The following is a 23,863-nucleotide window of genomic DNA, read 5'->3' as shown; positions in this document are numbered from 1 at the left end:
ATAAATGAAATATCGTATTTTCGATACTCTGCCCGAACAACATAATGCGGTGATTGTACACTTCATCCCACTGTGTCCGCATATTTCACTTTCCTCCACCCCCGTAATTATAATAATATACAGTTATGAGTTATAGATATTCATTAATTGCGGCTTGAAAAAAAATAGTGGCATTGTTGGCAGTCACATTGTTACCATAGCGACGAAGAAAGTGACAGTGACCTTGAATCGCCAATTTTAACTACAAGAGAGGACCCAAAATCGGATATAAAAAAAATTACAAGAGAGGGCTAGGATAGCCTAGTTCGTAGGATACTGGGCCCATGTCGAAGAGATCGCCGGCCGATGACTCCCCGTGTAGTAAATAGTGACTGATGCCCGTTAAATCTGTCAGGTCACAAAGTCCTCCATGTTCCCATTACAAATCAAAAACTCTGGGGGTACTGATCCAGGAGCTCCCTTGTTTTCTAGAATGTGATCAAAATTACAAGGATACAGAATTGAACATTGGTAATCGAAACCCAGAATTAGGTCAGCTGTTCAACGACGATCATAAAATAAAAATGATAGTATTGAGCCGTGGTGGCTCAGGGGATAGAGAGCTCGCCTCCCGATCAGGTAAACCTGGTAGGATACAATTGCTGGTCGATACGAATTCCGCACCCGGCTCTCACCATCCACAGTGCTGATGTGAAATATCCTCAGTGGTAGACGAATCATGGGTTAAAGTCCCCTTGCCGTCAGGCTAACCGAAATAAGTTTTCGTGGTTTTCCTCTCCATGTTACGCAAATGTGGGATAGTTGCACCAAAGAGTTCTCTACGAAAGCAAATTTCTCTCAATACTTGATCCAGGAAGATAATCAAAGGTAATTTTTTAGCAACTAATATTTTTCTGGAAATCGGCGATAATTTTATTTCAGTCAAAATTGTCTACGAGTTGTTTAGGAAAATTGGTGTTATATTCGAACATTTGACTTCAGTGATCTGCCTGGGAACCACTGCGGGACATATATATACCAGGAAATAGGAATATTTGGAATAAAATCCAGGGTAAAAGGATTCGACCAGCAACCTCTACACTAAAGCTATTTATTCTTATTTCTGCTCCCTTTCAAGATGTTTACTTAATAGGTTGCTGCGCGCTTTTATCTTACCCCTTATAAAATTTGAATTCCAAGGAAAACTAAAAACGTCATAGAAAACAAGTAAGCTAAAAGCGTAAATATTTTCGCACAAACTTTGGAAATTGGTTCTAAACCAATACTTTATTTTTACCATTTAAATTTGCTATTAGTTTGGATTTTTAAATTAAAGAATTCAATTAAAATAGAAATGCATTTTTTTTAAAAATAGTATCTACCTATTTCAGGGTACACAATCTTTTTTAAATTCACGGCTACGTGTATTGTTGGTTGACTAATGAAAGGTCGCATACTCGAGTATTTAGGCATGTTGGCGACATTTATTGTAATTTTTATATAAATAATATTGTTTTTGGCGCTAAATTCTTTACATGCGTTGACATAGTTACATATTTGCATATCATTTGACTGTTTCTTTTGCTTGATCTGTTGAATGTGCCTTCTGAATGAATCAATTTAACTTAATTGTAATCGCCCTGTTAATGTTAATTTGTGTGGAAGTTCTGTTATTTGTTCTGTTGAATACGCCTTTTGAATGAATCGTAACTGGTGTGATAGCCCTTGTGTCTGTTCTGCTAGATGTTCCTTGTGGATGAATTGTTAAAGTTGAATTATTATTGCCCCAATGAATTTAATTAATTTGCATGTTTATGCAATTATGTAACCACGTCAATTAAGTCCAACGAAATTAGTTTTAAGCGTTTTCAATTTATTATTAAATTTAATATATTATTATTTCGAGTAGCCGTTTTAATTTAAAACGTCATACTTACTGTTTGATTACTTTTAAGGAAGAGTCTGTAGTAAAAGGTATGTGTACAAAAATTGTATATGGATATCATCAGATCGAAAAAATTATGGATTTTTGTTTTTTTTTTAGGTGGATTCTGCACTTTTTATTTTTGAGCTAGTTTTAGTTTCAAATTTATTATAAATGTTCTCCTTTCTTTTGAAGTGATAAATAAGTAATTTGTTATTCTGTAACAAAGTAAACAAGAAATTTACTAAGGTAGAAATTATTAATATAAGAGATAAAAATTTAAATAATTCATTAAGTAGCTTAAGACAGTGGTTAATATTCAAGGACCTTGATCTTTTATTTATTTATTTTCTTAATAAATTTGCGTTTATTGTGTAATACTTAAATTTTGTTCATCTGAAATGTTCTGAGCATTGTTATTTCTCAGAATTCCGATTGCTATTTTTAATAGAAATTTTATCTTTAATTCTTTGTTTTGTAACTTTCATGCTAAGATATTAAGTTTGCAATGTTCATTCTAAACCAGTGTTTCTTAACCTTTTTGGTATAATGGACCCTTTTTCAATGGACCCCTGTGAAAAAAATTATTGCAAAAACCATCAATTATTTTTACTTTACTTTATTTTCAATTGAAATAAAATTCGAAGGCTACTTTGTGTTTTTAAAAATGTTAAACTTTTATATGGTTTGCGATTGTGGCTCCTCATATTGTGGAGGATATCTGGCATATCTAAGAGAAAAGAGCGAAGGGACGGCTCATAAAAAATGAGGGGTTGATAGAGGATTATTAAAATAGCAAATCGGATGTAATCAAGGGATTGCCCCGGATGGTTCACATGCAATTTCATATGCGCTATCACACATGCAATTCTAGGTTGTTTTTTTGTTGGTTTTTTTTTTTTAAATCACAATTTTTGGTTTAAAACTTGTGTTTTCAATCAAAATTATTTCCTGCTTGAATTATGGAACACACTGTAGTAAAACAGTATTACTCTTGTAATAGCAACAAAATCTGCATAAACGTGTAGCTGACTAGAAGCATATCTGCTATACTTTAAATTCCAGAGATTTTAAATTTTCTCTCCTTTTTAATTGTGTTTAGTTCTGAAAACTAAAGCTCTTTTGTTATTTGCAGTGATAGGGAGCGAACGGATTGGAGTTCATCAAGCGGTGGCTGTGATTGAGGTCCTGGACTCAAAGCTCTCCTGGTAATATAGGGATGACCGCTAGCACGTTCTATGGGTGTTGTACCTGACCTCTTGCAGCAGCATGCTTCGAACACGTCTGATCATCAGTCTTCACCACAGCATAGGCTTCAAGACTCAACAATATCAGATGAGGTATTACTTGTGATTTTTATAACTGTTGTGTTACTAAAATTGTAGTAAGACTTAATTATTGTGAACAAGTTTTTTTTTTTTTTTTTACACTTTTAGCTTTTTAAGATAACTGTGTGTGAAACCATCACAGTGAAAGCTATCAAAAACCTTAAGAATTGCTTTTATGTATTGGTATAACATTAATATTGATATTTTAAATAGCTAAACTTATGAAAAAAAGTGTATTGAAAAATTCCTCTTTTGTTACAGTTAAGAATTCAAATTATATAAAACAAAATTTTCACCATTATTATGCACTATTATCTAAAATAACCAGTGTATATAAATAAACTTTAAGTATTGGTTATAGTATAATAAACAAAAGTTCTTCTGAAAACTCTTTTTATAAAATTACTGACTAAAATTTATATTTTAACACAGATTTTTTAAATTAAAGTAAGAGTTAATTTTGAACTATAATCTCAATTTAAACATAATTGTTAACTATATTACTATATTTAAGTGTGTATATATTTTAAACTTTAAAATGCATGCATGAGTTAATATTTAATATAATATATATATGGTAACTAATAAAGCTCTTGCTGTCTTTGCTTTGCTATTGAGTGAAAAGTAAATTGGTGTGTAAAGTGGACAAAAATCCTGTCGGTTCAGAGTAGGAATATTGGTTGTTATAAAAGCAGGTACACCATACACTGCTTATCACTAGCTGCATGAAAACTCCGAATATGTCAAGTGTCAGGGGGTAGTGCTGTGAATAAGCACACTGTATGGCATTGGTTTCAAAAATTAAGGTCTATTTAGAAGAAATTTGGGTCCATTAACAAACCCTTAACAAAATATTTTAACTTAAAAGTGGACCCTTCGCAGATTTGTTTATCTTCATTATTGTTTTGCTAATCGAATGAACCTTTCCCAGGAAGCGGGGAGGGGGGGAGAAAGACAAATGCAAAGGAACTAAGTATAGACTAAATACCAAATATTTGTGTGTTGCATTTCTAATTTAGTAGCAGCAATAGCTGTTTATTTTTGAAAATTTAATTTGTTTTTATTATTATTTTACAGTGTTGAGCATAATCTTGTATCCATTTACAATTTAAAAACTCACTGTAAAGGATTTTTGCAATAACAGGACCCTATTTGCACAAATTCATAAAAGCAGGACCCTGGTTGAAAGAATGTGACTTAACGTTTATTTTTTATTCACAAATTACGATTAATTTTTTCACAATTTTACAAAAACGAACCTTTTACAAAATGTCTGGACAGACCCCTGGAAACATCTAGTTGATTTGTTACTTGATACATTTATTGCACTTAAAATATTCTTATTTGTTTTTAAAGCATAATATTTTTTTTTCCTTCTGTTTCCCCATTTCTTTAATGTCACCCCTGCAAAATATTAGTTAGAATTAAGAAATTCGTTTTTCCTATTGTGACTTGTATAACTGGTTCATTCAATATATATTTTAAGTAAGATATTCTAGTGACTGAAACATTAATAATTTTTAAAGTTAATTATCAGAAAATATACCCACATGTGCTATTAATATGTGGTTTTTTTTTTTTTAAATAAAATATTCGCTTAAATTTTATGTGTTTCTAGAGAGAGTTTGAGAGAGTTATGCTTTTTAAGTAGGAATTATGATAATTTTGTTTGTTTGCTTTTAGAATTTATAAATAACATATTTTAAATGGAACAACATAATATAATATTCTAGTTTTAAGTCTCATTAAAATTTTTGTGTATGGTTATCTTTTTTAATAGTAATTAGTTATGTTATTGGAAAGAGAAATTACCAAGTTTTTAGCATTCACTATAACATATGTAACTACATATACATTCATTACATAACTTTTGTTGAAAATATTTAGTTTTTATTTTAACTGAAATGAAAAGTAATATTACTTATGTATAAATTTGACTTTCGCTTTAAATATTCTAAAGAAATCAGTATAATAAAAGTATCTTAATTTTCATTGCAGATATATCAGGAAATAAGTGTTAAAAATTTTTTTTATATGTTATTGCAATTGCACTAAATGTTAAAATAAAATCACCACTTTTTTTAAAATAAGTATTGGCTTTGTTTGTTGTGCTAATTTTAAATAATACAGCATGAATTAATATTTATAGTTTCTTGATGCTTGCTTTTTATATTGCTTTATTGTCTGTTGACCTCTTAGTTTTATTTTTTTAATTGAATAACTTTATTCTTTTATGTAACAGTATAGGCAAGCTGTTGAAAAGGCCCCTCCTCAACTACAACTCAAACAGCGCTCTTTTCTCACATTTGGGTTTGGTGATGGTACTGGTCCCTTTCCATCTCCAAGGAGAGAGAGCCATGTTAGTGACAATGTTACACCAACATCGCGCGAGTCATCTGATGACACTCCAGAAATAAGAAAGCACGATTCAACTCTGATATTCTATGTGCTGCCTTATGGAGTGAGAATCGAGCACTTTTTTAAAAATATTTTCTCTGTCTCTTTTTTGATACGCGATTATTTAGCAAAGTAAATTATGTAAATATTATTCCTGAAACCTAAATTCTGTTACAGGGTTCCTATAAAGTGCTTATTAGTTCTTATTTCACTCCTCATAATGTGTTCATTTCCTTTTGAAAACAAAATCCTTTTTCTCAAACATCAAAAGTTTATATCCAAATTACCTGATTTAGTTTTAGTGCTAGATTAGTGATAAAATTAGGTGTGAGTTTTTTTAAAAAAAACGTGATACATTTAGAACAAGCCTGAATACATTATAGCCCTTTATATTGACTTACGTTTGTATGTACTTGCATATTTTAACTGCTGGCTTTTTTACAAAGAAAAAGACTATAATTGTTTTAAAAATTTTTGGATGGCATTGTTTTGTATATTTTAAAAACTAGGCTTTTAACCATTGATATTTTTCATATAGATTTTATGAGTTTATCTTCGTTAATAATTTCATTATTATTTTCATTAATAGTTATCAAATTAAATTGTTATTTTAAAATATGATTGTTTTTTCAACCTTCTTAAATAAATGAGTTCACTTACAACTAAATAATTTCACTTCAAACAGCGGATCTTGCCTTTTCAAGGTAATTCACCAGGCGATGATCGTTTCTGCTACTCGCAAAAGAAATCAAAATAAATAAATAAAAAACTGTAAAAACATGCCATTTGTTTGAAAGTCAAGCATTCAATAGTGAAATATTTTTTTTAATAATGGTGTTTATTTTTAGTGTGAAAAGTAAACAGTAAACCTTACATTATTAATAAATTATCACTCATTATTATTGCAACACGATGTTTAAATGTTTTATTGTGTATCCTTCTAAGTTTTCTCGGGGGGTAACGAGCAAGGACATTAAATTTTTAATATGGCATAATAAAATTATAAATTATTTTGTAGAAAAAAATTAATTTGTAATTTGCTGATATTAATTGGAATTAAAGCAGGTTAACATTTATTAAAATAGATTAAAAGCTGGTTTAAACTCATTGCATTGTGTAATTTACTTATTTATTTGTTTGTGCTACTAACTGTGACTTAAGCATTAGGTGTAATTTTTACATTGCTGATAGCAATATTTTATCACACTGTTGCTTGGAATTATAATTTTTTATATTAATTTCTTTTTGAACTTAATTTTGTAGCTAAAATTTATTTTATTGTTTTTTTAATATAAACTGTTGTTACTTAGGAGTAAATCTACTGATTGGTACAGAGAATAGACTCATGCTTCTTGACCGTAGTGGTCAAGGTAAGGTGTACCAGTTAATATTGAGGAGAAAATTTCGGCAAATGGAAGTCCTAGATGGCCAAAATATTTTTGTCACAGTGTCTGGCGAAAAATGTTGAGTACGCGTATATTACCTCTCATAGCTGAGGAGCAAAATATTAAGAACTGATGGAGTGAGTATTAGCTAGTGTATTATCAGTTTAACCCATATTCAAGTTCAGGATTCTTTTTTATATATTCCTTAAAGTTATATTTTAGTTATTAATGAATTATTTTTTATTAGCTTATAGGGAAACTGAAATAGCTTTTAATGCATGTTTTTTGATTCAGCTTTTGATTTTAATCAATGTAATTAATTTTTATTTGATTTCATTTATTTTTTATTATTAACGGTCACCAAATATACTTTTAAGCTTATTATGTGTAAATCATTAACAATGATCAATTAATCATTAACAAATTAAACAATGACCTAGTTTGGATGGGTGATCTAGTTTTTCCACTGATGTAGTTTCTGACGCATCAGCTAGGTTAACTGTGACTGTATTGTAACGTGCTGTTTTAGTTTATGTTTGAGCTTGTGTTTGTTTATCTTTGGTATAACGCTTCTTTGCTATGCTTTCGTTATGTTTTAAATAATAAACGTTGTTAAGTTTAATAACGTTGTGTTTCTTTTTAAAATAGAGTTGTTATAGTTCTAGTTTTTTGTTTTTTAACACCCTTCATGGATAAATGTAAATGAAAAAGAACATATTATTTTAACGATGAATGGGAATATCTATATTGTTTCGTTGATTACAAAGGGAAGTGTATTCGTTTGTTGTGTAATAATAGTGTTGCGATTCTCAAGAAAAGTAATGTTGAATGACATTCTAAGACTGTTCATACCAATTTTGATACTGACTATCCAATGAACTCTGAAATTAGAAGAAAAAAAATTATTTCTTTAAAATCTTCAATAACTAACCAGCAAAGTTTTTTTACTAAACCACTGCAACAACATAAAGCAGCAATGATCGCGTCATATAAAATATCGCATTTGCTAGCTAAGAATAAAGAACCATTTACAGATGGAGAATTAGTGAAAGAAGCCATGGTAGAAGCTGCTGATTCACTTTTTGAAGAATTTAGAAATAAAAAGGAAATAGTTTCAGCTATAAACACGTTGCAATTATCAGCACGAACTGTTACTAGAAGAATTGAAGTAATTGCGGAGAATTTGGAGGCAGAATTAGCAAATTATATGGAAAATTGTATTTTCTTTTCGCTACAGATGGATGAATCGACAGACGTGACAAATATATCACAATTAGCAATTTGCGTGAAGATGGTATTTTCTGATTTTACAAAAGAAGAATTCCTTAAAGTTCTGCCATAAAAGGGAAGCACCAGAGGAGAAGATATCTTTTCTACTTTTAAAAAGTATATAACACACGTTAAATTACCTGTACAAAAGTTATTGTCAATTACAACAGACAGGACACCAGCGATGACTGGTAAGAAAAAAGGATTTATTGCCTATGTAGACAGGATTCCTTATTCCCGAAATTTATTTCTTATCATTGCCTCATACATCAGGAAATGTTATGCGCAAAAACAATCGGTTTTCAACCCGTATTTAGGATAGTAACAAAAATTATTAATTCCATAAGATCGGGAGCTATGCAACACAGATTGTTTAAATTACTTTTAGAAGATGAGGACGTTCAGTTCACAGATCTTCTTTTACATACTGAAGTGAGGTGGCTGAGCAGAGGTAAAATACTTGAGCGGTTTATCATGCTTTTGCCACAAATAAAGGAATTTATTGAATCAAGAGGCGAATTTTACGAGCAATTGGAAAATAAGGATTGGCTAATCGACCTCGGATTTCTGACTGATATAACGGCAAAGTTGAATGAATTAAATTTAAAAATGCAAGAGAAAAATCAGCATATCGCTGACATGATTAGTGCAGTAAATGCATTCTAATGCAAGTTAGTGTTGTTGAAATCCCATCTATTGAAAAAATCATTATCACATTTCCCAAATATAAAATATACTGTTGAGAGTTTAAATTTGAATAATGAAAATTTTACTGCTACATCATATTTAGAAATTATAGATAAGCTAATAGAAGAGTTTTCTTCTAGATTTGAAGATTTTGCAGCATTAGAACCCGTTCTAAAATTTTTCATAAATCCATTCAATGTTACTGAAGATGATGTCCTTGAAATAGTCTCAGTGTATTTCGAGCTTCATAATATCGAAGACCTAGAATTAGAAATAATAAACTTGCAAAGTGATATTATTTTAAAAGCGCATAGTAATGATAAAATGTTTTGGAACTCAGTCGATGAAAATAGGTATCCTATTTTAAGGAAATGTGCGCTAAAAATGTATTCATATTGTGCAACAACATACAATTGCGAGTCTTTGTTCTCAAATATGAAATATTTTAAATCAAAATACCGAACAAAGCTTAATGACTGACATTTAGATAATTGTTTAAGGACCGGGAACTCTAAATATATCCCCAATTATGAGAAATTAGCTGAAAATATGGACACCCAAGTTTCACACTGAATTATATGTATCATTATGTATGACACCAACAAAATAAAGTTATAAAAATCTGTTTTTTTAATGCCTATTTATACCTGTTGATTATCTGTAAAATATGCGCCCTCGGTGATTTTAAAATTTAGTATTGCGCCCTTAAGGACAAACAGGTTGCCGACCCCTGCCTTAAAAGATATTTCATGTTAAAAGTACTTTAAAGTATTATGTACGTATTCAATTAAGCAGGAAATAAAAAATTAGTTCATGTTAAACAGGGTGCGTAGCATTTTTAAAAAATGCTTAAAGTTGCTTATTTTTTTGTTTGCGTTTTTTAAACACCCTTAAAGGTGGGTTTTTTTTTACTTCGGGTTTGTAAAAAGTGCATAATTTTCTATATTTTAAAATGAGGGTTTTCTTATGCCTTGTCGATTCTCGTTCTAAATTACAAAAAAAAGCACGATTTTCAAATTTTTCTCTGCAATATTTATCAGAAACTAGTTACTTTATCTTGATTGCGTAATTTTTTCAAAAATTTTCTTGAATTTTATTGTTTGTGAATTTTATTATGATGATTTTGAATTTTTTAAATTAATTTTGATTCTTTTGAATTTTATTATGTTTATAAAGTAAGAACCTTAAACAATAGAAAAAAAATATTTTTATTACTGCACAGATCCTAATTAGAATGCTTAAAAAGTATATAAAAGGTACTTATTTTTTGTTAAAAAATCTGGCTAAGCACCCTGTCAAAAAATTATGTTAAGCATGTTCACATTAACGAGGTACCACTGTGTTTTTTGCTTTAAAAAAACAGCTTGCAGTGTTTATATTTAGACTATTCATTTTAATGACTCACACAGTTATAAATTCTTGAAAAGTGTCTTCTTTAAACAGAAGTATGATTTCTTTGTTTAGTGATGTTAATATTTAAAACTTTATTTTGAATTTTATATTTACATCAATTCTAATATGTGTAATCTTAAACGATTAATCTTAATCTTAAACCATTTCAAAGCATAACAAATATTATTTATAAACCTGTTAGTAGGTTTTTCCTTAGACTACTTATCACAGCATTGTAATGATGATTAATTCTAATTAAGAGTCCAGTTCTTACCAGTATTTGATTTCTTTATTTTATAATTTTAAGAACTTTATGAGTAATATATCACTACTATACCAAAGAGTGACTGTTTTTATAATTTTTTTCCAGTCGAATTTGAAAGAATAAAGTTCCTTGTGATCGCCTTGAAAGAAAGCATGGAAGCACCAATACCGTATCACAAATTTATGGCCTTCAAGTCTTTTGTAGACTTAGCTCACCGGCCTGCTCTAATAGATATGACGATTGAAGAGGGTGTTTGGCTCAAATAAGTGTGCGGTTCTACTGAAGATTTTCATGCTGTAGATTTGGATTCTGGTGCTGTCTATGATATTTATATACCCGCTCATGTGAGTAAATTATTTTGATATCCTTCTGAGTTTTAATGAATTTTTTTGTAACTATTGTTTGAGTTTTCTGTGGGTCTCTAAACTATGATCTGGTGATAGATCTTCATATCTATTATTTAGTTCTCAAGCATGTGGTTATCAAGATGTCATTGAATTGTGTTTTTGTTTTTTTTGTCTTTGTTTTCTTAGTAGTTTACCTTATTCTTTTTCTGATGTAACTAGAGTAAAAGAATAGTTAAGTGAGTAAAGTTTGTATTCTTTTTGTTAGAGTACTAGACTACATGCTATTTTTACTAGACTAATAGTTTTAATATAATATTTAGCCACAGGAATCTGTTTCTGTGTTCTTGAAGATCACTTTAGTTCATATCTTGACATTTTGTGGCTGATTGTCATGATGTACATAATAACGTGGAAGATATTTATTATAAATTATACGAAATTAGTCTTAAAAACTTACAATAAGTGGCATACTGCAACACAAATATCCCTCACTCCATGGTTTGTTTGAAAATTTGTGCATAGTTTAAAATTACAGAGTTATAAGAGATAAGCTGACACGCATGCTCTACAACTTTAAAGCTTAGAAAAATATCAGTACCAGAGTTTCAAATGAGTTTGAAAACTTTATTGCCTGTAATATAATAACAAATTTTCAAAGTGAAGACCTTTGCATTTAATGCAGAGTTGTATGCAGGTCACTGAATTTTATATGTATGCATGGTGCAGTTTACCTAATATTTTGCCCCATTCCTTATACAAGTATCTTTTTAGACGTGCCAAAATTTTGAGGTGTCACACAAATTCTTATCACCAAGATAAATCATAGAAAAAATTCATTGGAGTTAATTTCCTCGGATTTGATGACAATTTTCAATCTGTAAGAGATTCAAGGAAATGTAAATTTTATGCATAAAGTTTTGTATTTTATTTTTGCTGATAGTTTACACTTGAATAAATAAATTTTTATTTTACATAAAATTAACTTTTTTTAAATCTTTTATTTAGTTTACTTCAAAGCTCTTTTCTTTAAATTAAATGATAGTTTTACATTTTAGAAGCCTTATAGTCACTGTTAAACATTTTCTGCATCTATTTCCACTTCATTAAGCACCTTGATGATTTCTTAATTGAATAATAATATTTCCGTTGATCTTTTTCTTGCGCTCCTTTTGGATAGTTTCGCAATCGGGTATGTTTTAAATATGAATACATTATTTAGCTTTTAGTTTATGCTTCATGCGCTCTAATCCTAATTTTTGATGCAGATGAAAATATCATTGCTGCTTGCTTTTTATATATTTCTTCTCACGTTCCTGAACTGGCCACCGCATTCTCCACATTTGACATGCTTGTATTTCTTCATGTGGGGTCAAATATAAAACAAGTAACCTGTACAATCAATAGTCTTGAAGCATCTAAAGATCTGGTTGCCAGTGAAAATGTGCTGACTGTTTTTGCTAATGAACACCAATTCATGCGCCACTTCTTTGAATCTTGTTGATACTCGCTCTATTAAGTAATTCTATAATTTGATTGTAGACTGGTTGCAAGCTATTAGGAACTGTTAATAAATCTGTTAATATTAGGAACTGTTAATAAATCTGTTAATATTAGGAACTGTTAATAAATCTTTTATCTAACTTGTTTTTCAATTACTTGGGAGTAATACTGCATTACATGCTAGCACTTTTAACACTGCATTTGAGCATATATTGTACATTCCTATACAAAATCAGTTTATTTAGGTCACCTCTAGCTGCCTTCACATTTTTGACGTATAGTTTTGAACCACCCTGTAATCTTATGACTTCCCCTAAATAAACTGATAATTTTCTGATCAAATACTAGTTTTATTATCAAAAAGTTATTCTTGATAGAGAACTTTGCGAATTAGCTAAAAATAAGCTTTAGTACTTATATTTAAAGAGCTGACTCAGTTATTCAATAATTTAATCAACTTGGGGTGTAAATATGTATCCTTTGACTAAAAAGTAATGAAATGTGGATTTTGAAGTAGAATAAGAATGGAAACTTCATTAAGTGTTGCAATTTATTTTGCCACATTTTTCTACTACAACCCTAATCTATACAATTGTAAAGCTATTTGTTGTAAAACTCTTTAAGTATAAACCTCTAATATAGATAGTTCAGCTTTGACCTTTTTCTGGGAGAAGGGGTGGCTGTGGGATGTGTTTTATTGTTTTATGCAACACTTTCTCATAAGGGTAGAAAATGTTTTCTACATTTCCCACTTACTTTCAAATATCAATTATAAATTTGGGTTTACATCTACTGTTTTCTTTCCTGCTTTTTTTGTAGTTAATTTAAATTTTGTAAATTTTTTTGTTTAAAAAAATATTTTAAAGTTATTTTTCAAAGATAATTTCTTTATTGCTATTTTAATTTAACGAATAGCAATTTTGATTATGCATAAAAATATAAAGTAATCATAACCGTCAAAGTAAATTATCTCAAATTGAAATAAATATCGATGTAAAATATTTTAAATAAACTCAAATAAATAATATTTTTTGAGTTTCTATTCTATTTTTGGTATAAATATGGTGCTTATTGGATTTTTAAAATTTTGAATATAATTGTTGCAGACAAGAAGAAATTATTTTTCTATGAATTTTAATAAAGATATTTATTTTGTAGGAAAAATTCATGTATATATTTATAGTTTTTAGCTATAACTTCATTCATGATTTCAAAGATTGCGGATTTTGAAATTGTAATTTATAATTCTGTATTTTTTATGCTTTTTTTGTAATGAAATCATAAATGGTATTTTTTTTTCTTCCTAATCTTTTTTCTTTTGTGACAATTTTCGTGTTCCTCCCCTCTCATTATGCTAGATTCAATTTAATTTTAAGTTAGTTTTTATGAAGTCTAATAATATCTCGTTGGTTTATCTTCATTAGATCGAACTAAATTTTAAAATACATTAAAATTTCATAAGTTAAATTTCATTCATAAAATACATTAAAGGTTACTAACATTAAAATTTCATAAATATTTTACCTGAATTTAAAAAAAAAAATTCTATTATAGTTTCTACATAGTTTCTGTAAGATGCATTCATTTATGAAATTTGGTACAAAAAGAAAATGACATGATGTTTTGAATATGAATATTTTATATGTATCATTTGCAACTGAAGCACAATAATTGAAATATTCATGTATTACTTGTTGGGGAGCTATTTTAAAAGAAAATTCTTTGGAAATCAAAGCACATATTTGATTCGAACTAAGAGATTGGAGGAATAAGGTTCTGAGTGATATGTTATAAATAAATTTAGAAACTGGCTAAAGCATTTTTTGAGTTAGTAATTTAAATTATGATATATGCTATTTAGAAAATAAAATTAAATTAAAAATGTTGTATTAATTTTTGTCAATGATTAACCAAGTTATTGTAGTTAATAGTTTTTTTATGTATCACACAATTTATTTAATATAATATTGTAAATAAGATTAAGGGAATTTATTTGATTAAATAATTTTCAATAGTAACGACCATTCTTACAGAAAAGAACAGATCAATCGAATTAGCCAGGAATTATAGTAGAATTATCTTCGTTTCCCCCTCTTGTTTTTATTGTTATTATCATTAATAGTGAAAACATAAAACTGGCAAATAAAGTGGTAAAAACTATTTATCATTGATTGAAGTGACGTATTTTCATAAGTTGAAAAGATTTAACAATTCTAAAGATAAAAAATACATTCAAATAGTTATATTTGTAGTTAAATTGTCTTTTCGTGCATCAAAAATTATTTAAATTTCTTCTATTTTTACTCAGACTTATTGTAGAACAGAGACAAATTGTTTAAAATTTGTTTTAATATAAATATGTTAAAAAACAGCTTGTAAAATTTTTTTGATAGAAATTAAAGGTGAAATGCTTAATAAACGTACTAAAATTGCAAATATTAATTGTAATGTATTAAATAGTTATTATTATAGGTACTGATAATTATAGCTATTAAAACTTTTGTATGTTATTGTAAACTAAGACTTGATTCTTTAAATTTTGCTTTTGCAGAAATTGTTGTGAATGAGGGATTGATATAACAGCAAAAAAGAAAAAGCTGTTTCTATTATTTTTTCCATTCATTAATTTTTTTAAACATAAATGTACCTGTAGACATTGAAATATTATTTATTGAGATTCTGCATTGATAAACTTCAAAACAAAAAGATTGACAAAGTGTTACATGGTGCAAATGAATGAATGCTTGAAGGTGCATAAGTTATAATAACATAGGATAGGCTGATAATTTATTATAGAAAACGATATGTGAAATGTTATTTGTTTAATTTTTTATGCTGAATCTAATAAAACCACTGAAAAAGGATTTCTGCACTTATAAAGTGATACAAAAGCACAAGAGTCCCTCTCTGGTTGCCCTTGTATTATCCCTAAATACGATAGTCAAAGAAGTAGTGAACGGTGTTTAAGAAAAACAGTGAGAGTATAAAATTGTTTCATTCTCGTCACCATTTTTTTACGAACAGAGACTACCTTTTCAAATTTCCACCCCCAGTCGCAGAAAGATACCCCTACAGACCTAGATGTCTTGTCGATCCCTCTTGAAAAGGTTAGTAAATAAGTATGATATAATAAGCAGTTAATGTTGTAGTAAACAATACACAAAAATCGTAAGGAAGTTTGGAATTGAAGTAGCTCCCTGATTAAGTGTTTTCATGATTTGTATTTCATTGCAATTATGTTAAATAATCTGAAATGTTTGCTAGTGTGCATGTATGCATAGAGAATAATAAATGTCAGTTAATATATACTTTTTAAAATTCTGGTTTTAATATACGAAGTTCCTATGTTTAATCCCTGTATTCTTGGGTTATTTAAGGTTTTATCAAACTTCATAAAATATAATTAAAATCTGTTTTATAATCAAAAATTGCATTCATAATGTTTTTTCTTCAAAAATTGTCTTTAAAAGCCTTAAAATACTAACATTAAGCACTAAATTTTGAAGCATTCTGCTGCAGTGGTAACAAAGAACTTTTTTTAATAGGAAATTGAAACTAATTTGGAATACATGTGATTTTTCATATGAAATATATATTAAAATGAACTAATTTGGTTTTTTAAATGTGTGTGACAATTAAAAAGAATTGTTAGTATCATTGAAACATTTATTGGGTCCTGAATTAGAAAGGCATTTATACAAGTATTTTTTTTTATTATTATTATTCTATTTTTATATACTTGCTGCATCTTACACATTGGTATTGTATTATTGTTTTATTTTATATTATTTATTTATTTTTTGCTGATGGGCCTTTTTTTACACAATATATTTTCTGCTAGATTGTGCAGAATCTTTTTTTTTCTGTGTATGATTTTTTATAGATATAATTAATTGTTTTGTAATTTTATGTCAGAATTTCTCTTGTTTTAAGTACCTTTATTTATTTATTTATTTATTTATTTATTTATATATATATATATATATATATATATATATATATATATATATATATATATAGTCTGCTCCTTTGTTTAGTTTATTTTAATCATTGTCCAAAGCATTTCAAAAGTTTTTAATGTTCTTGTTTATATTTCTTTTAGTCTCAGGGCTCCATTACACCTCACACTATAGTCACTCTTCCCAATTCCAAAGGCTTGCAACTTCTTCTTTGTTATGATAGTGAGTATAATTTCAATGCTTAAAATTTGTAACTGAACATAAATTGTTTTACATTTGATTCCAGCTATTTACTGCTCATTTTAAGAATTTATTAAATTTTTTTAAGAAAAAAGTATCTTCTAACTGTATAAATTGTTATTGTTAGAGATTTAAAATTACTGATTATAGTTTTATTGTAATTATTGCTAATCATATGTTGCATTATCAGTTTAAAAATGTACCCGAACAACTAGTTCTCCATTATTTCGAAGACTTCCTGTTTTCTATAATTTTTGTGTAGGTTAATTTGGTTAAAAATGATGGTTTTCTTAATTTTGATAATTTTTCACACAATGCGACAAAATGTGCTATGTCGAGCAGATACTAAAAAGTAACTGAATATTTAATATGTGTTTGAGTTTAATCTGTGCATTTTACATCACACATATTAAAGTTTAGTATTTCTTTCAAATATTTCATTGTACATTAAATTGTTCTGCAGAGTCTTCATTATTATAAAATCAGAACTTTTTGAAATTTGCAGTTTCATTTCTTTGAATGTATTGAACCTGCTGTCAGCACAGTTTCAGCTGAAACTGAAGAAATGCAAGGCACTGCATTCCTTTAGGAAAACTTTGGAAAGATCCCACCACTAAATTCTGTATGCATGCCACATTTGTTGTATTTCGGACAACCTGTATAGAATAAGTTGTTTGGGATGAATTATGAAAGTTTTTACTTTTTTTAACAATTTTGTATATATCTATACGTATATTGAACCATTAATATTAACATTAAATGTACTTATACAAATATACTTATTACAAATATATGTAAATGTTCTTATTCTTGTTTTTTATAAAGAGACAATTTTTATGTTCAGACTATTTTTTAAAAAAGGTCAATTTTTATTAAAACATATTTATTAACATACTCTTTCTTAAATATTTAATTAAAATAATGAATTTCATGAAAAATTAAATAAACTGATAAAATTAAAATAAAACTTTTTTAATCTGCAATTTATTAAAAAGATTAAATTGTTGAGCTGTTTGTTTTGGATACAGCTAAAAAACATATATAAGAAAATAAACATAATTTGATAGACATATTTTACAAAATTGGATATTGCTCAAAATCAGTGTTAAACATTTTACAAAATAGGTGTTTAAGCACAATGATTCTTTTCAATATTAAGGATGGAACCGAAAATTCTGACATAAAACTAAACCAATTTGGATTACACTCAATTAATTTTAAACATTAACAGTGATGGAACATGTGCCAAGAAATGTAAAAAGTGGTGTTCAGTAAGAAAGAAAAAAAGTAACTTAAAGGGAATAAAAATTATTTTTATTTATTTCTTTTAATTTATTATTTACTTTTAATGTTTATTAGTTTTTTATTTTAAATATATATCATTGATAATGTTAATATATTGTAGTAGTTATAAATGAAAAGTTAAATTGAGAATTTGTTTAATGCTTTAAGTTTCCATCATATTTTGGTATTATAGGCACATGTCTTATCACTGCACTAGGAATAATCCTTATGTATTAAGATTTTGGACTGCTAGGTTAGGTTGACTAGGATCGTTTGAAAAGTTGCAAATGTAACTTTTCAGATGATCTCAGTGAGTTAAAAAATAAAATCAAATATATTTTTTGAAAACCTTTTAATTTCTCAAAGCTTGAAGTCTGAGGTTCGGAAAATCACTCAACTATTTTGAGAATTTGTAAAAGTCTGTTGAATAATTACTTACAATTAAAATTACATATGTAGAGATTTATGCATTATGAAATTATTTTAGTTCCAGGTAATTCTTTTGAAAAATAATTATAACAGTAGTATAAAAATCGGAATTAAATGCTTGTCTTCTTTGACACTCACATTAAGTTGTTTAAATGCCTATTTTCTTTGAAATATGTTGTCCATTTTTTTTTGTTGAAAATATCCATTTCGAGCTTTTTCTTCTTTGTTAGCAAAATTCCACCTGACTGTTTATCAGAAAAATTTAGATTTCTCAAGATCCTTCTCTTTATTTCTATTTAAGAATTACAACTTTTTTAAGAGTTGAACAGAAAAAAAGCTTTCTGTTCCAAACATCCTTAAAAATGTTAGTAGTTTGTAATTAAACATCTTCTTTGCTTTCTAGCAATAAAAACATACAAATACAAAGTATTACATAAATTAGTTTGATTCTTAAATGTTTTAAGATGTTTAAAAAATTGTTGGAATGGAAAATTTACTCAGAACATTCAAGAAGGTGTTGATAGTTTTTATTGTTTTACAAAATTTTTTAAATAATTATATTTTAAATTGGTATTAACTATATTTAGTAATTGTAACGAGATCAGTGCTTGTTTTCACTTTAACTTTTTTGTTATATTTAAAGAACTCAACATACTTATCTTTCAAAACTTAAGGCATCTCCATTTTTTTTAAAAAATTGCTATGTATTTTTCTTTTTCTTATCTTTTACTGTATTTTGAAATATTTTTTAAGATAATGATTTTTAGCAGAATTTTTTCCATCCTATTTTTTGAGTAGTTTAGGTACTGAAATTATTTATTATGAGTAAAAATAATTTGTTTATTTTTATTTCTAGATGGAGGAGTTTATGTAAATTCTTGTGAGAAAGTTAATATGCTAATTATTAAGTGCTAACCATTAATTAAGTTATGAATCAAACACAAAAATGTATTTTCTCTGCATTAACACATATGTGTTTTTTTGCATCTTTGGATTCTTAACCTTTCAAATATAGGAGGTAACTGGAATCTGGCAGGGTTGCCACTCCACAGGAAGAACAGGGAAAACCTGGAAAATACAGGAAATTTAAAAATCACCTAAAATAGCAGGGAATTTTTATTTTTTCTTTATAAACTGGGAAAATGCAGGGAATTTTTTTTCTTATTTTTGGGTCATTCCATGTCAGTTCATCCAGCCATGGCACCCACCATCTCAGATTTTGATGAAAATTTGTACACTTATAGAATTTTTGATGCTGATTTCAAAAATATCAATTATATTTAAATCAGTTAAGGGGTTTAAAAGTTATAAGCATTTATATTTTTGCCAAAATGGCACATTTGCCGCCATTTTGATTCATACATCAAAGGCTATTAATGATTGTAACTCACCTTATATTTGTCATAGAGCAATAATTTTTTTAAACACATTTGTTTGCAAATAATTATCTTACTTATTTAGTAAATGGATCTGTTTTGCAGTTTTTTGATCAACAGAGTTGAGTAACTTCAGGAGCTGATTTCTGGCAACTCGCCCCCTTCAATTTCAAAAATATTTTAGGCAAAGATAGTTGAAAGTGCAAACTAGCATCTGATATAAAAATTTTGATGGGTGGTTCACTCACTTTTTTTAAAAAATTATTTTTCTTATGAATTATATGCATTAAAAGTACTGGTAGTTTGAAGATTTATAGTCCTTAATTGTAATTGTAACTTGAGTATAATAAAATTATGTAAAAAAATTTGAATGGTAGATTATGATGTAAAACAAAGTGATCATTTATTAAATTATATTTTTTCTTCTTTCTTTGAGCCCCCCCCCCTTCAGAAAAGAAAAGAAGAAAGGAAAAAATTTGAGAATGAACAAGACAAACGCAATTTCTGCATCACAAACACAATTTCTGGCCAGGGATTGCTGAAATTTTCAATTTAGCTTTATATGTTTTAGCTTGATCTGCACTTATGACATGAAGGGAGACTTTCTTGGTCTTATTGGAAGGAGAATTAAATAAGTCGCAAGGTTTTTTGTTTTTTTTTTATGTATATATATAAATATTTCATTCTGATACTAGATGTGCTCCTCATGTATGAGGCATATAGTTGAACTTTCCTTAAAATTTAAAATGCTCTTTAATAAAATAAGTTCTATGTTCTCAAAAGAAAGTTTCAAAATCTTCTGTGAGTTTAAACTGCATTTAAAATCTTTCAAAGATAATCCAGTACTACATAATACTTGGGTTTCCATAATAAAACTCTTCTTTAAATACCAAATTGAGACAAATAAAATTTTTGAAAACTTATTTCTATTCTGTTCTAAATTAATGGAAATACCATTTTATTGGTTTGAAAGAAAATAAATTTTACATGAGACTCAATTCTGATTGGAACAAACAGAAATGTTCTGGCAAATGATACATTCTGATTAGTCAAATTTCTTTTTTGGGAAGGTAGGGATGGAGTGTGTCAATAGTTTTTAGTATTTTTTTTTCTATTCAGACGTTTTTTTTTTTTTTTTTTTTAAATTTGGTTGTATCTAATTATAATAAAAGTCTTACAGAATAAAAAAGGCCTGCAAGTGTTAGTGATGAAATAAGAGCATACAAATTATCAGATAGTTGGTGATTTAAAATCATTTCAATATAATTAAAATAAATAGAAAATAAATATTTTGAGCTTTATCAACGTTTTAACTGAAATGTTTTAGGAGTATCTCATTACCATAACAATCATTGTGAGCAGGGTTGGGGTTTTGGACGTCCTAAACTGGTTTTGGACAGGACACGTGGGTTTTACTGTCTTAAACTGTCCTAAACTGGATAAAACTGTCTTAAAGTGTTCTAACCCTTGAACTTTGGTAGAAAGTAAAAAATCTATAGGTGTAACCATTGTACACATTATAATTACATGAATCAATAAATATTTGATATTTTTTATACAATTTATTTTAACTTATTAAAGGAAAATAATATATAATAGGAAAAGGTTTATAATTTTTGAAGCTCCACAATTCATTGAACAACAAAAATCAATACCTAACCCTTTAAATATAAATATGCTTTTAATGCTGATAAATAATGTTTTTGCATAAGGATAAATAATGCAATATTAAATAATAATTTTTTAAAAAAATACTAAATTTGTTTAAAAATTAACCTTTTATTTTTTACAATATTTTTTTAAAAATTTTTTATAATTTCTGCATTACAGGATGATAAAAAAGACATCTATTTAAAAAAAATTGTTTTTAAGTATGAAGATATTAGTTTAAATTGGAAGTACAAAATAACTGCAAAATGTATTAACAGTTTTGAAGGGCATAACATCAGTTTCAGTTACTGACATTGGTGATGTATCACCACTATGCTAAAAGAATCGAGCATGAATGAAATAAAAGTATTCTTGAATAGTACTTATAGATAAATGAACCTGTTTATGAGGAACCAAGCACTTAGTCCCTAATAGCTTACCCTGTATGGCAAAGGTCAAACTTCAGTTATGTACTATTGAAGGAGAGGACCAATTGAACTTGATTACTGATTAATCTTCCTTTGTTTATTGTTTAAATTGAAGAGTCAAACAATATTAATAAAACATTATATTTTTAAAGACAAATATTCTCTAGTAGATTTATTATCAATATGTTATTAGTTCTATGTTTATTTTACCTTCTAAATATTGTACAGATAAAATTGTGACATAATTTGAGTAAAAGGGTTTTGGACAAAGGGGTTTTGGACAGGATGGTTTAAACCGTGAATTAATCCATTCTGTTCTAAACCTTGCCAACCCTGGTTGTGACAAATAAAAGGATAAAATTAACTATAAATATTCAGAATTTGGTCTTGAATTACATTTTAGAATCAAACAAAATGTTTGAATTAAAATAAAGTGTACAATGATTTTCTCACTGATATTATTCAACATCATAAATTCTGATTTTCTCCTTCCATAAAGATCAAAGTTAGTTCAAGTTTTTATTATTGGTATTACCCTCTACTCTTTTAGAGAAACTTTTATTTATCTTTTTTTAGATTCTGATCACTCATTTATCAAAGCTATATGATTCTGGATAATTTTATTTACAAAAAAGGTGAAATTATGTTCATTCTCAAATTTTTTCGTTTTCTTTTTTGAAGGGGAGGGGGCTCAAATAAAGAAGAAAAAAATTATTTAATAAATTATTACTTTATTTTACATATTTTTCTACCATTCTCATTTATTATACTCTAGTTACAATTACAATTAAGGACTACGAATCATCAAACTACCAATACTTTTAACGCATAATAATTCATAAGAAAAATATTTTTTTTTTAAAAGTAAGTGAACCGCCCATCAAACTTTTTATATCAGATGTTAGTTTGCACTTTCAACTATCTTTGCCTGAAATATTTTTTAAATTGAAGGGGGCGAGTTGTCAGAAATCAGCTCCTGAAGTTACTCAACTCCGTTGATCAAAAAACTGCAAAACAGACCCATTTACTAAATAATTAAGATAATTATTTGCAAACAAATGTGTTTAAATGACAGATTATTTTATTCTGAACAAAATAAAAAAAATTTATTGCTCTATGACAGTTATAAGGTGAGTTACAATCATTAATACCCTTTGATGTATGAATCAAAATGGCGGCAAATGTGCCATTTTGGCAGAAATATAAATGCTTATAACTTTTAAACCCCTTAACTGATTTAAATGTAATTGATATTTTTGAAATCAGAATCAAAAATTCTATAAGTGCACAAATTTTCATCAAAATCTGAGACGATGGGTGCCATTTTTGTAAAATCCTATATGATTTGACGTGGAATGACCCTTTTATCTTTTAAAAAATGGTGACCACTCAAAGTGTAATCTATGGGATATTTAACCATGATATTTCAGCTGTACTAAACTATTTCATATACTATAGCATTATTTAGGTATGCTCAGCTGTTTTGCCAGCAATTAAAACTAATAAATATAGTTTACCTAATATAGCTCACACAAGAGTGCAGTAATTGTTGTTTCCTTTTAATATATTGCATATATGTACAGGGAAAATACGGGGAATTTTTTTTCCTTCCAGATTTGAGTGGCAACCTTGTCCGGAAAATAGGGTCCCCATAATTTGGCCAGGAGAGCGTTCCAAAGTTTGGACCCCTTAATGTTAATTTCACTTTTTGTGTTTTTAATCAATTTTCAAAAATACTAAGGAAATTTTTAAAAAAATTGCACCCACTCATAAAACCTGTTTACTCAAACATAATTTCATGCAAAAAAAAAAAATTTAATAGTTTAATATTTTTCTTATTTAATTGTAGATGAAAATTTTTTATACCATATATTAATCTATTTTTTTCAAGAAAAATAAAATAGAGATCAAATTATTAAAGTAAAAATTTTGATATCAATATTTTTAAGTAGTAGTTCTATTAAGCAATTTTCATAGAATCTTAAAAACAATTACAATTTACTAATGTTCTAAATTCAGAAAAA

At 27.7% G+C, this 23,863-nt stretch overlaps 1 protein-coding gene across 8 annotated transcripts in view; it reads left to right on the top strand.

The window, feature by feature from the left end:
• The first annotated feature begins 1,221 nt into the window (after positions 1-1,221).
• Positions 1,222-23,863, top strand: part of LOC147803232 (uncharacterized) — a 35,830-nt gene continuing 13,188 nt past the window's right edge. For 2 of the 8 annotated variants that reach the window (XM_087150607.1, XM_087150608.1), the window contains exons 1-3: positions 1,812-1,953; positions 3,039-3,243; positions 16,576-16,654. In XM_087150607.1, coding sequence (XP_087006733.1) covers positions 3,142-3,243; positions 16,576-16,654 — 181 coding nt within the window. In that variant the 5' untranslated portion in view covers positions 1,812-1,953; positions 3,039-3,141. Of the gene's footprint in view, positions 1,954-3,038; positions 3,244-5,473; positions 6,398-6,938; positions 7,151-10,731; positions 10,971-16,575; positions 16,655-17,177; positions 17,295-23,863 lie in introns of those variants that run through there. The other 6 variants (XM_087150606.1, XM_087150605.1, XM_087150603.1 and 3 more) reach the window with 6 other exon arrangements.

The sequence above is a fragment of the Parasteatoda tepidariorum genome, chromosome 9, assembly GCF_982258835.1.
Source record: "Parasteatoda tepidariorum strain Cologne lab strain chromosome 9, Ptep-v5.0, whole genome shotgun sequence".
Classification (NCBI taxonomy): domain Eukaryota; kingdom Metazoa; phylum Arthropoda; class Arachnida; order Araneae; family Theridiidae; genus Parasteatoda; species Parasteatoda tepidariorum.
This window is presented reverse-complemented; position numbering and strand designations above follow the sequence as displayed.